Below are 12430 nucleotides of genomic sequence, written 5' to 3' on the forward strand. Positions count from 1 at the left end.
GGGTTCTGATCCCACACTGCCATATATTCCAGTTCAAAGCAGAAAATGTGGGATTTTATTCAGCTGTGTGGAAGAGGCCCCAGAATATCAAGGCAAAAAAAAAAAAAAACCCTCACAATATCTGTTTTCATCTAGATTATTTGAGTCCACACTGCCATATTTATTTAATATATATAAATACTGTAAATAAATAAATATATAAATAAAGCCAAAGTCCTCTAAGGGCCCTTCCACACAGCCCTCTAGCCCAGAATATTAAGGTAGGAAAACCCACATGACCTGAGTGTGGACTCAGATAACCCAGTTCAAAGCAGATATTCTGGGATTTTCTGCCTCGATGTTCTAGGTAGGATATTGGGCTGTGTGGAAGGGCCCAATGAGTTTGGGATTTCAGCTCCCAGAATCTCTGACCATTGGCCAAGGCAGCCGAGGCTTCTGGGAGTTGAAGTCTAAACACCTAGAGGATTAAAGTTTGGGAAGCATTGAAAGGAGCAAATCGTGACAGAGTTTTGTTGTTCTTGTTCATTCGTTCAGTCGTCTCCGACTCTTCGTGACCTCATGGACAAGCCCACGCCAGAGCTCCCTGTCGGCCATCACCACCCGCAGCTCCTTCAAGGTCAGTCCAGTCACTTCAAGGATGCCATCCATCCATCTTGCCCTTGGTCGGCCCCTCTTCCTTTTGCCTTCCACTTTCCCCAGCATAATTGTCTTCTCCAGGCTTTGCTGTCTCCTCATGATGTGGCCAAAGTACTTCAACTTTGTCTCTAGTATCCTTCCCTCCAATGAGCAGTCGGGCTTTATTTCCTGGAGGATGGGCTGGTTGGATCTTCTCGCAGTCCAAGGCACTCTCAGCACTTTCCTCCAACACCACAGCTCAAAAGCATCGATCTTCCTTCGCTCAGCCTTCCCTAAGGTCCAGCTCTCACATCCGTAGGTGACTACAGGGAATACCATGGCTTTGACTAGGCGGATCTTTGTTGCCAGTCTGATGTCTCTACTCTTCACTATTTTATCCTGATTGGTCATTGCTCTCCTTCCAAGAAGTAAGCGTCTTCTGATTTCCTGGCCACAGTCTGCATCTGCTGTAATCTTTGCACCTAGAAATACAAACTCTGACACAGCCTCCACATTTTCTCCCTCTGTTTTGTGACAGAGTTTACAAGTCCCTATTAGAGGTCGAGGCTCAAGTCAGAACTACAGCTCCCATCAGCCCTTGCGAGCACACGCTCTCACTTCCCTCAGCGCCTATTCTCTCCTCCTCCAAGAGGCGGCCTGCTCAGCGTATCCCCTGTCGCAGGGCTTGTTGGGAAGTGTAGTCCAATAGCGGTGCCGGAATCTGCTCGGTAAACGGGCCTGGGACTACATTTCCCAGTGAGCCGAGCGGGAGGAAAGCAGGGGCTTCCTGTTTGCCGCTGCGCTGTCTGCGGCCTTGCACTGAGGGAAAGGGAGGGAGAGCGGGGGCGGCCTAGGCCCAGGCCTCAGGCCCGGAGCTGGCGGGGGAGCAGCGGCAGAGGAGAGGGGCGATGGACCCGGCCGAGGCGGTGGTGCAGGAGAAGGCCCTCAAGTTCATGGTGAGGAGGAAGAGAGAGGGAGGGTTTGTGGCGGAGGGAGGAAGTGAATGGCGAAGAAGAAGAGGAGGAGGAGGGAGGCGATACGGGCTGAGAGGTTTCCCTGGCAACCCGGGGTACCTGCGAAATGAGGTAGTGGCTGGAGGAGAAGGAAGGGGGGTAAGCCCGCCATAGCTCTTCCCTACCTGTTTCCAAGAATCTTTAATATGTGTTTTTTAAATTCAACAACAAGGCTCTAAACTGCAATGATGGAGGCTTTGTGGTATCAGTGGCTGGTTGGAGGAGGAAGAAGGACAACGATTGGGAAGCTAGTGAAGGAAAAGTAGTCAAGGCCTGAGAAGAGGGAATGATGCAGCAGCTGATGGGATTTAGCATTCCTTTGGCTTTGAAGAGGGTTCTTGGTGACAGACTTTGAATGATGCAGGTGATGGGTTTATCTTTGTTTGTTTTTAAGTGGAGGGCTGTATTTGTTCTAAGCCAGGGCCCTTCCACACAGCCATCTATATAAATAAAAATGTAATGTTCGTTTGTGGGATTCATGTAACTCAAAAGCTACTGGATGAATTGACACCAAATTTGGACACAATACAACTATCAGGTCAACAAATGACCATCACTCATAAAAACACTGAAAAACACAGTGGAAGAGACTTAAAAAGCCCCCCCCCCAATACATTACAACGCATGTGCAAAACCACATATATACACATATACACAAATATGCATATTTATACACACACAAAACATATACACCAACTGTACCACAGAAATTCGTGGCAGGGACGGCTAGTATAAAATAGATTATCAAGGCAGATAATCCAAAATAACTTCTTTGAACTGGGTTATCTGAGTCCACACTGCCATATAACCCAGTTCAAAGCAGATAATGTGGGATTTTATGCAGCTGTGTGGAAGGGGCCCTAGAATATCAAGGCAGAAAATCTCGCAATAAGTCCACACTGCGATATAACCCCTTTCAAAGCAAATAATGTGGGATTTTATGCAGCTGTGTGGAAGGGGCCCCAGAATATCAAGGCAGAAAATCCCGCAATAACTGCTTTGAACTGGGTTATCTGAGTCCACACTGCCATATAATAATAATAATAATAATAATAATCTTTATTTATACCCCGCCACCATCTCCCCAATGGGGACTCGGAGCGGCTTACATGAGGCCAACCCCAAACAGAAAATTACAATAAAATAAAACCGAAAACGCAAACAATAAACAACAAACAACATAATTACATAAAACATAAGAGGGTTCTTGGTGACAGTATGAATTATGCAGGTGATGGTTTTTATGGTTGTTGTTTTTTAAGTGGAGGGCTGTATTTGTTCTAAAACAAGGTTAATACACCCAGGGCCATTCCACACAGGCATATAAAATAGAATATCAAGGGAGATAATCCACAATAACTGCTTTGAACTGGGTTATCTGAGTTCACATTGCCATATAACCCAGTTCAAAGCAGATAATGTGGGATTTTATGCAGCTGTGTGGAAGGGGCCCTAGAATATCAAGGCAGAAAATCCCACAATAACCGCTTTGAACTGGGTTATCTGAGTCTACACTGCCATATAATAATAAACTTTATTTATACCCCGCCACCATCTCCCCATTGGGGACTCGGAGCGGCTTACATGAGGCCAACCCCAAACAGAAAATTACAATAAAATAAAACCGAAAACGCAAACAATAAACAACAAACAACATAATTACATAAAACATATGAAAATATAGCAATATAAAATTACAATAGGCACAATCACAATGACAAAGGGCGGGCTACATATAATGATTAAAAGAGAGACTGATTAAAACTAATTAAAACTCAGGCGAGATAAGAGAGAGTCAGATTATTTGCGGAGGAGGACTCATAGTGGGGGTTGTGGAATCAGGCTTTTTCACAAAGGGGGGGGGCATATACTCCAATGATAAAACGTTGAGGCTAAGCAATAGTGTGAGAATGTAAACCTGTTCATCAACCTAGTTCAAAGCAGATAATGTGGATTTTATGCAGATGTGTGAAAGGGGCCCCAGAGAATCAAGGCAGAAAATCCCACAGTAACTGTTTTGAACTACTGCCATATAACCCAGTTCAGAGCAGATAATGTGGGATTTTATTCAGAGGTGTGGAAAGGGCCTAGGCTAATACATCAGGTTAATGAAATCTTGGGTCATATTATTTTAAAAACTAAACTAGGTTGAAGTAAAAATGTTCAAGGTCTAACAAAAGGGGGTGATGGGTTAGCTGATGGGATTTCGCAATACTTGGTATAGTAGACTCTCAGGGATTTGTAGATGTCACATCAAAGTACTTTTTGGTTACGTGAGAGTTACCATTAAAAATAGGCCTCATACTATACCCCATTATGGACCCACCGCCAGGACTCTACTGCCACCGTGACTAATAGCCTATGGTGATAATAATGGAAAGCCAAAGAGTATGAAAGACGCTGGTGTGTTTTTAATTTTTTTTAAGTGGATGGTTTTCTAAAATAAGCTTAATACACTCAGGCTAATAACAAGATTAATGACATCTTGGGTCATTCTTAAAAATTAAAAAATGAACTAGAATGATGGGGCTTTATTGTGTTTTGGTAGAGGAGAGGAAAGAAGTCCAAATATTGGAAATATACTGAAGGAAAACCATGTGTGTGTGTGTGTGTCAGGAGTGACTTGAGAAACTGTAAGTTGCTTCTGGTGTGAGATAATTGGTCATCTGCAAGGACGTTGCCCAGGGGATGCCCGGATGTTTGATGTTTTAGCATTCTTGTGGGAGGCTTCTCTCATATTTCTGCATTGGGAGCTGGAGCTGACAGAGGGAGCGCCACCTGCTCTCCCCGGATTCGAACCGCCAACATGTCAGTCAGCACTCCTGTCAGCACAAGGGTTTAACCCATTACTCCACCAGGAAAGCTGGTGGATGTCTATAAAAGGAGGTGATGGGCCAGTTGATGGGATTTAGCAAAGTATTGTACAGTAGACTCTCAATAAACCAGCACCCATGAGGATTGGCTGAGGCCTGATAAATGTAGAGTTATAAATCTACAATCGGCCTACCTAATACTGTACCATAACCATAAGCTCTGAATTGGTTTGATATTAATATTGAAGTACAGTACAGGCAGTCCCCAAGTTACAAACAAGATACGTTTGTTCTTAAGTTTAATTTGTATGTTAGTCGAAACAGGCACATTTTGAAGTATAATTACGGGCATAGCTTTGGATAGCATAAGGAAGGGTTAACATCCCCTTGAGTTTTATGTTTTTCTGTCTGTGGCCAAGTTCAGAAGAATTCACCTCACTTTCTGTTCCCAGATTTTGAAAAAAAAAGGCTTGTTGTGGAAACAAGGACTGGTGAGAAAGCTTCAGTGGAGACACCTTTTCCCCACGATAACTCTTTTCAGGAGTGAATTTCCCTTCTGAGGGGTAGATTTCTCTCATTTCCTGTTGTCTCACCCCTGTTCTTAACTGTGGGTCATTTGTATGTCAGATGTTTGTAACTTGGGGACTGCCTGTAATTAAAAGCAAAGAAAGACAAATATAACACAGTTTTACCATATTATAAAAATAGTTTTGTGAATGCAGTATTTCTTCAATATTTGTACTTTTGAGGGGGTTGGTGGTGATAGGTGAATAGCTAAACACTATGAAAAGTGGTGGGTTTCTACTTTTAATTTTTTTGAACAATGTCTCTATTTTTAGAAAAATAAGGTTAATAGTACTCTTCAAACATTCTTTAAAAAAGGATCAAGGGGAACCATCAGTTCCCAAAATAAACCATGACATATAGGTGTTTGTTTTAAAGGAACAATGTTGAGATTTTGAGTCATTGCCAAGAGACTTGTTGGGTGGCAGTGTTGAAAAGGTTGACTTCAACTCTAGTCTCCAGAGGAGTTGTTGGAAGAACTTTAAAATACTGTAATTCTTAATCAGCTGTATTATTTGTCTGTGGTTGAATATTGCTAATATTCTGTAATATTCTGGGAAAGTGATATCCCATCATATTGCCTATGATAGGAAAGGGATAAGTGAGGACATCTTTCTCCCCACTTAGTGTTAACATAGTTTGATATAAAATATGTGATGTAGAAACTTATCTAATTGCACACAGAGACTGGCATCTTATAAATAATGTACTCAAGTATAAGTCCAGCATTCACATGTGCATGTGCTTATTCAGCCATTGCAGAGGCTGGAATTTTACTATCTCCCTCTGCCATGCCTAAAGCTCTTTCCAATTAACTGTTTTGCTGTGATAGCAATCTCCATGATCATTCAGTGGCTGGGAGAGAAATAGGGGAGCAGGGAAACATCTGACTGTGTCTCTAGAGCCAAATGCAAAGTGATGCCATCATCTACCAAGAACTCTGGAAGACCCTGGCATATCTTGGTATATGAAATTGAGACAACTCTACCCTTTAGATGGAGAAGTCACATAATTTGGTAGCTCCATCTTTTCTTGGCCTTTTCTGTCTATGCTCCTGCAAACTGACTGATAACTCTAATTAGTATGCTAACTTAACTAAGACTTACTGACTATAATTTTTATGGACAGTAGTTAAGATCCTACACCGCTAAGAAAAGCATAAGAGTTCTACAGGTGGTACTACACCATGGCCACATCTTACCATTTCATTTTGATTGCCCCATCCATGTCATTTATTGGCTGGTGGAGAGTGGGGCAGAGGGGTAGAGAAGCATTTGTTGACAGACACAGAACAATGATATCATTTCCTAGATTTCCCTATAAAGAGAGAGAAGAGTGGCTCATTGCAACTGATTTTTTAAAAGAATTCTCCATCATTTGATCCTCCTGTAAAAAGATAAGAGGGGGGCTTCCTTCCTTCCTCCTTAGATAAGACAGGGATGCTTCTGCTATAGGGACTCAGTCTTGTTCCAGTTCCATATTTTCTTCAGACCATTGTGGAAGAAATCTCCAACTAGTTTTTCTTGGAAGAATTGCAAATCAGTGCTAAGTACAGCAGTCTTTGCCTAATATTTAAAGTGAATAGAAGGCACTGTTCTCCTAGCTCATGTTCTGTTATAGTCCAAGAAATGTGGAAAAATGGTATGAGTGTTGTGATCAATTGATCACAGAATAGGACTCTCAAATGGTAACATCTAGCTGGAATTGGATGTTTTTTCTATTAATATTCCTATTAATCTATAGTTCCCCTATGTCTCCCAAGAGCATTCACATACAACCTCCCAATGGATCTAGGAACTTGCAAGCTTGGACTTTTTTTGGTTGAGGGATAAATCCTTTCTACTTCTCTCTCACTCTATACCAGTGGTTCCCAACCTTGTTTTGACCAGGGAAGACTTGGATAGGGACCACTCTCCAACATTAGTACCAAAAGTGTTACAAATCAGTTTTTGGTCAACTTTAGATTCTGTTTGGTTATTTGGGTAGTTGATTCAGAAAATGGCATTGGATAGACCACATCAGCTCTAGTTTCTGATACAGAACATATGTCATCCAGTAGTCACCATCTGCTTGCCCACAGAAAACTATATTTAATAATCTAGAACCAATGTAGTAGTAGTAATCTTTCGTGGGTAGTCAGCCTCTCCCCTCCCAACATCCTTGTTGCTCGGCACTATAAGAAGGTTTCGCGAGACTAGTCGCTCATTGCCACGTTGTTTTGAGGCAACAGTGTAGTAATGGTGAGGCTGCGGACCATATTTTTGTTCTCGCAGACCACCTGTGGTCCATGGACCACAGGTTGAGAATCACTACTCTATACTTAAAGTCATCCCTTTCCCTTGAATCGCCATTTAGAGGAAGAAGGCAAGGCTGCTGAGTACTCTCATTATGCAGAAGAGTCCTACATGGCGTAGCAGAGGGAGGAACATGATTTGAAAAAGAATTATGTTACCATTGCATAGATTATTAATATGTGACTTTCTTTCATTATGCTGTCTAGAACAGAGACATTGTCTCTCGTAACTTATCAAAGCAGCAGTTCTGTTGTAAATACCCAGATATTTTCTAGGATAGACAAATAGGTATTACATTCTTTGGTAGAGTTTCCAGTGATGTCTTCATAATGGGTAGGGTGACCTAGCTGATCCCATAGTATCAGCAGTCTAATTTTTTAAAGGCATGTATGCTTCTTTTTGATATTATGAATGCTCCTAGAATCTCTAGTTACTTCTGATTTGATGATCAAAAATGATAAAGGACTTTCAGTAGGGTCTGCAGAAAGAAAATCAAACCAGTTTTGTGTAGAATTCTAGCAACATTGATGTGTTGTTTTTGATTTTATTTTATTTTATTGTGCTATGTTTTTAATCTGTGTTGTTTGGGCTTGTCCTTTTGTAAGCTGCCCTGAGTCCCTTTGGGGAGATGGAGGCGGGGTATAAAAATAAAGTTATATTATTATTACTTCCATCATCCATCTAAGTCTCTTTCAGATGCTAAATATCTTTAGTAAGATGTTTAGCACCTGAAATTTTTTTAGAGATCAATCATCATCAATTGGGGCTCAGCCTGAAAAAAAGAACAATGGGCAGATTCTACCAAGGATGTTTAGCAGTCTTCAGCAAAGGCGTACACTGTCTGCTTGTTACCTGTAGGAATTTATAGTATAGGGGTGGGGAAAGTATGGTCTGCAGGCCACCATGCATCCCTTCCAATACTCCCACACCCCTACAATGTAAAAAATGTTGGGGCCCAAATGCCCAATATTTTGCAACTTCTGGCTCCCTCTGAGCCATTATTGGTCCATGTTAGATGCTTTTTAAACCCAGGAAGTGAAATTACACGGGGATGCATTTGGGACTCTCGAAATTTCCAAACTGGGGACCTGGCAAGGAGAGTGCAACAAGGCCTCTAAAGCACCAAGGAACCTCCCAATCTCTGGCAGTTACCCACCTCTGCTGTAGCCAGGGCATGAGTATTTCCTGCAGATCATTTCTAAATTGTCTTCTTGGAAAGTATTGGTTTTGTTGGCAGGGAGCAGTAAAACCTTCACTACACACTTGGAAATTGTTTTCTTTTTAAAGTCAGGATAATGTTAGAGGTTCCAATATGAAAAAGTGTGTCAGAGGATCCAAGCAAAGTAACACTGACAATTATATATGAAATTTTGGCAAACCAGTTTACAAACCTTACCTGTGAAAGTGTCTTGGGGTCAGGAGTTTGTGTCTCTCAAGGGCAATAGCTCATCTGATCAGTCACTTTGCTGAAGGCAGTGACACATTCCCTACAGGAATTTGGCAGCATACAAGTGGAGGGATGGAAGGGCTGCAGTGCAATGAAGTTTATCGTAGGCTCGCAGAACACTGAGTGGGTTAGCTGAATTGGAAGGCCTTGAAATAGTGACAAGATCTCACAGGCAAAAGATTTTCCAGCAACTCATCCTTGAGTATGTTGATTGCTGACTTATTTAAAATCAGCCCCACATGACTCATATCCCTTTGGGTTCTAAGGATAGTACACACAGACAACGGACATGTTATTGATCAATTAGCACATGATCTCCTTTATGCGTTTTCTCCCTGCTCCCTTTTAGTAATAATAAGATCTCTTGTCTGACCCATGAGATTATCGTTTTACAAACTAAGACTTTATCTGGACTTAGCAGGGCTACAGTTGCACATATTGAAACTAAGTGCTAATATCTTGGATATCATCTAGACCAGTTGTTTTCAACCTGTGGGTTCCCAGATGTTTTGGGTTACAACTCCCAGAAATCCCAGGCAGTTTACCAGCTGTTAGGATTTCTGGGAGTTGAAGGCCAAAACATCTGGGGACCTACAGGTTGAGAACCACTGATCTATACAGTCTAACCTGTATCTCTCTTTTTCAACAAAATGTATGAGAAGCCATATATGTTTTTTCAGAGATAGTATCCAAAGAGGTCTTTATTTTTCTTTGTTCAGATGTTCAGTTTCCTCTTCTATCTAATAGCATCTTTGATAGTTAATGCTAACTTTTAAGAGAAGATGACAGCTGGGACAATATCAAGGGGGCTTCCCCCCTACCCAAGCCCTTCATTTTCCATTTTCCTATTAAGACTTTCACAAACCTTTCCTCTATCCAGAAATTCTTCATTGGAGACTAGTCGTTAACCTTAAACTCTAGCTATTACCTTGAACCTGTGAGGACCATCCCATTTAGAATTAATTACTTATCTTACACTGACAGACCACTTCATTTATCTGTGACTTTGACTACTGGTGGCTCTTGGTGGACCTTTAGTAGATATAACTTGCACTATGCCCTGTAACTTTGAGGAAGGCATTGGACTACAACGAGGTGGGAATCTTGCAGTCTTCTAGATAATGCACTGCAAATTTCATGAGATCTAACCAGCATAATGGGAGTAGCAATACAACAATATTTATATTGTTGTATATATGGTTTCCACTCCAGACTAACTACGTAAATCTTTGTACCTGCAGATGCCTCCTGTAGGCCATTCTCCGTTACAGTATACTTATTTTCTGATTTACTGGCAGAACAAAAATGGGCTTATTACATTCAGCAAACAGGAAAACAGACACTTATGTGAGATTGTTTAGTAGAGAGGGAAATAAACCATATAGGTACAGATCCTTCCAAAGTACAAATATTTTTCCTGACTTACTTGGCTGTGTTTGGAAGTCTACAGGGTCTATTTTTTTGTAATGAATCCTGACATTGGGTAAATTCCTTCAGAATGAATGTCAGACTTAAGCATTCCCACTTTCTTCTGATAGAAAACGTAACTGTTTGGTATCAATTTTTCTGTCTGGGAGATTGTTGTTACTGTGTTCCTTCATGTTGTTACCAACTTATTGTGCCTTTAAGAAAAAAATCTATCACTAAGTTTTCTAAGTTTTGTTGCTTTTGCCTTCCTCTCACATTGAGCAAATGTGACTTGTCCAGGTTCACCCAGTGGATTTCCAGGGCTGAACAGTGATTCAGGCTCTGGTCTCTAGAGCCATAGTTTAACACTCAAACATTCAAACCACTATTTGTAGTGGATCCACCATAAATACAACCTTACATTTCTCTTAGAGTGTAATGTGGACAGTGCTTAAGATGAACCTAATTGGCGTGGAATTGTAATCAGAAATGTCTCACTTGTTAGATGAACTAAATAATATTTGAAGTGACAGACCATGTTTTTAAAGTCAGTCTATTATAGATTAAAGGGTTTTATAATGCTGAAATCTACATACAACAGCAGTGTATAATTTGATTAAGCCTGAAGTCTTTAAATAAGTGTGTAGGGGAACTTCTGTGTTGCCAGGCATAAATCTTGAAGAATCTTGAGGAACAGTTGCCTTTTTGAAGGTAGTGAACACTGCTATATATATATATATACTTCAGCAAAAGTATGATAGCTGGGACCCTACGCTGGTTGCACAATGCAGGTCTGAATTAATGAGGGGAATAGGTGTGCGAGACAGCACAGCGAGTGAGAGATGCAGCTGCGTCAGAGTCACAGCAACATTGTTCGCCAGAAAGGGGGAAAGGGAACATTTCTATCCTGTTTACCGTCTTCGTAAGCCGTTGTTTAGCATTTAAAATTAAATAAGTCTTACATTACTTCACCCTTATCTTCTCCCACCTGAATTAAATAACTTTACTGCTATCCTGTCACAGCTGTGTCTCGCTCATGTCTTCCCTTCATTAATTCTGAGCTGCATTGCGCAACTAGTATAGCGTAGGGTCCCAGCTATCATACTTTTGCCTATACTTCTGCTTCAGTAAGGAGCAAATAAAATAACTTGCAGGCAGAAGAAAATTTAGTAAGTTTTTTTGAAATGATAACAGTGACACCATGCTAGAACAACTGCACATGTAAGTTGCTTGTCAGCTTAAGGTGACCCAATGAATTTCATAGGGTTTTCTTAAGCAAGGAAAACTCAAGAGGTGGTTGTGCCAGTTCCTTCCTCTTAAATATAGCCTACAGTGCATTGTATTCATTCCCCCATTCAGTTACTAACCAGAGCTGACTCTGCTTCGCTTCCAAGATCAGACAGAATCTGGTATCTTTAGAGTATTTAGGTTCATAGGATTATAGCTTAAACTAGCACTCTTATTTGAGAGAAGTAAACTGCAAGACAGTAATGTTTAGAATGCTTGTATTTGTTTGTGCTTCCCTTTGACAAAAAAACATACATAGTTTCCAAAGTTTATAGAGATTGTTTTAGATTTTTTTAAAGATAAAAATATGAATCTAGTACAGTGACTATGTTGTTTCCAATACTATTCAGTTCTAAATTATGACAATTAAAAATACTTTCATTTTACTTTTCTAATGATCATGTAGGGCTACTGGCAGGTATTGAGCAAGGATTATGTGTGCATTCGTTGTTCAAAAATTCCTTTGTATGGAAATGGTGGGTGCTTAGTCAGCATTTGACCAAAGGTGGATGCTTATATTCTTAGAACTTGTGAGAATAAAAAATTACTTTTTGGGTTTTAAACTCAGCCTATTGGTTGCAGGACGTGCACTGCTTATATTTAGGGATCAAATGTTCTCTTCTGCAGTCTTTAATTTAGGAAATCCACAAAAGTTATGATAGTTCCTTAAATTAGCTTTAGATTATGCCGCAGCCCTTCGATGGATGAATTGAATAAGCATTGCATATATTTGTCTAAACTACTAAAATTGCAGATAGAATCCTTAAAATATAGTAAAATAGTCTTGGCTGGGACTTTGATTAAATATAATCTAAACTACGCTACATATGCCTGCATCAAAAAGAAGCTTCCCCCCCCTTCAAAGTTGTTTCAAATGGTTCTGTTAAATGTAGGAATGTTCCGATGATTATCTTTTTAATTAAAATGAGAAATCTTTGTTTAAAGTGGCATTCTTTTTTTACGGCCTCTTACAGTCTCTGTAACAATCAT

The 12430-nt window shown here is 40.5% G+C and overlaps 1 protein-coding gene across 7 annotated transcripts in view; it reads left to right on the forward strand.

Annotated features, from left to right (window-relative positions):
- The first annotated feature begins 1407 nt into the window (after window positions 1-1407).
- The window catches only part of BTRC (beta-transducin repeat containing E3 ubiquitin protein ligase), a 139716-nt gene continuing 128693 nt past the window's right edge, over window positions 1408-12430 (forward strand). For 2 of the 7 annotated variants that reach the window (XM_067465864.1, XM_060768271.2), the window contains exon 1: window positions 1651-1727. Coding sequence is in view for 5 of the 7 variants with exons in the window: in XM_060768269.2 (XP_060624252.1) it covers window positions 1524-1571 (48 nt within the window). In the remaining 2 variants the exon portion in view is untranslated. Of the gene's footprint in view, window positions 1572-1650; window positions 1728-12430 lie in introns of those variants that run through there. The other 5 variants (XM_060768269.2, XM_060768267.2, XM_060768268.2 and 2 more) reach the window with 5 other exon arrangements.

Source organism: Anolis sagrei, chromosome 3, assembly GCF_037176765.1.
Source record: "Anolis sagrei isolate rAnoSag1 chromosome 3, rAnoSag1.mat, whole genome shotgun sequence".
In the NCBI taxonomy this organism is placed as follows: Eukaryota; Metazoa; Chordata; class Lepidosauria; order Squamata; family Dactyloidae; genus Anolis; species Anolis sagrei.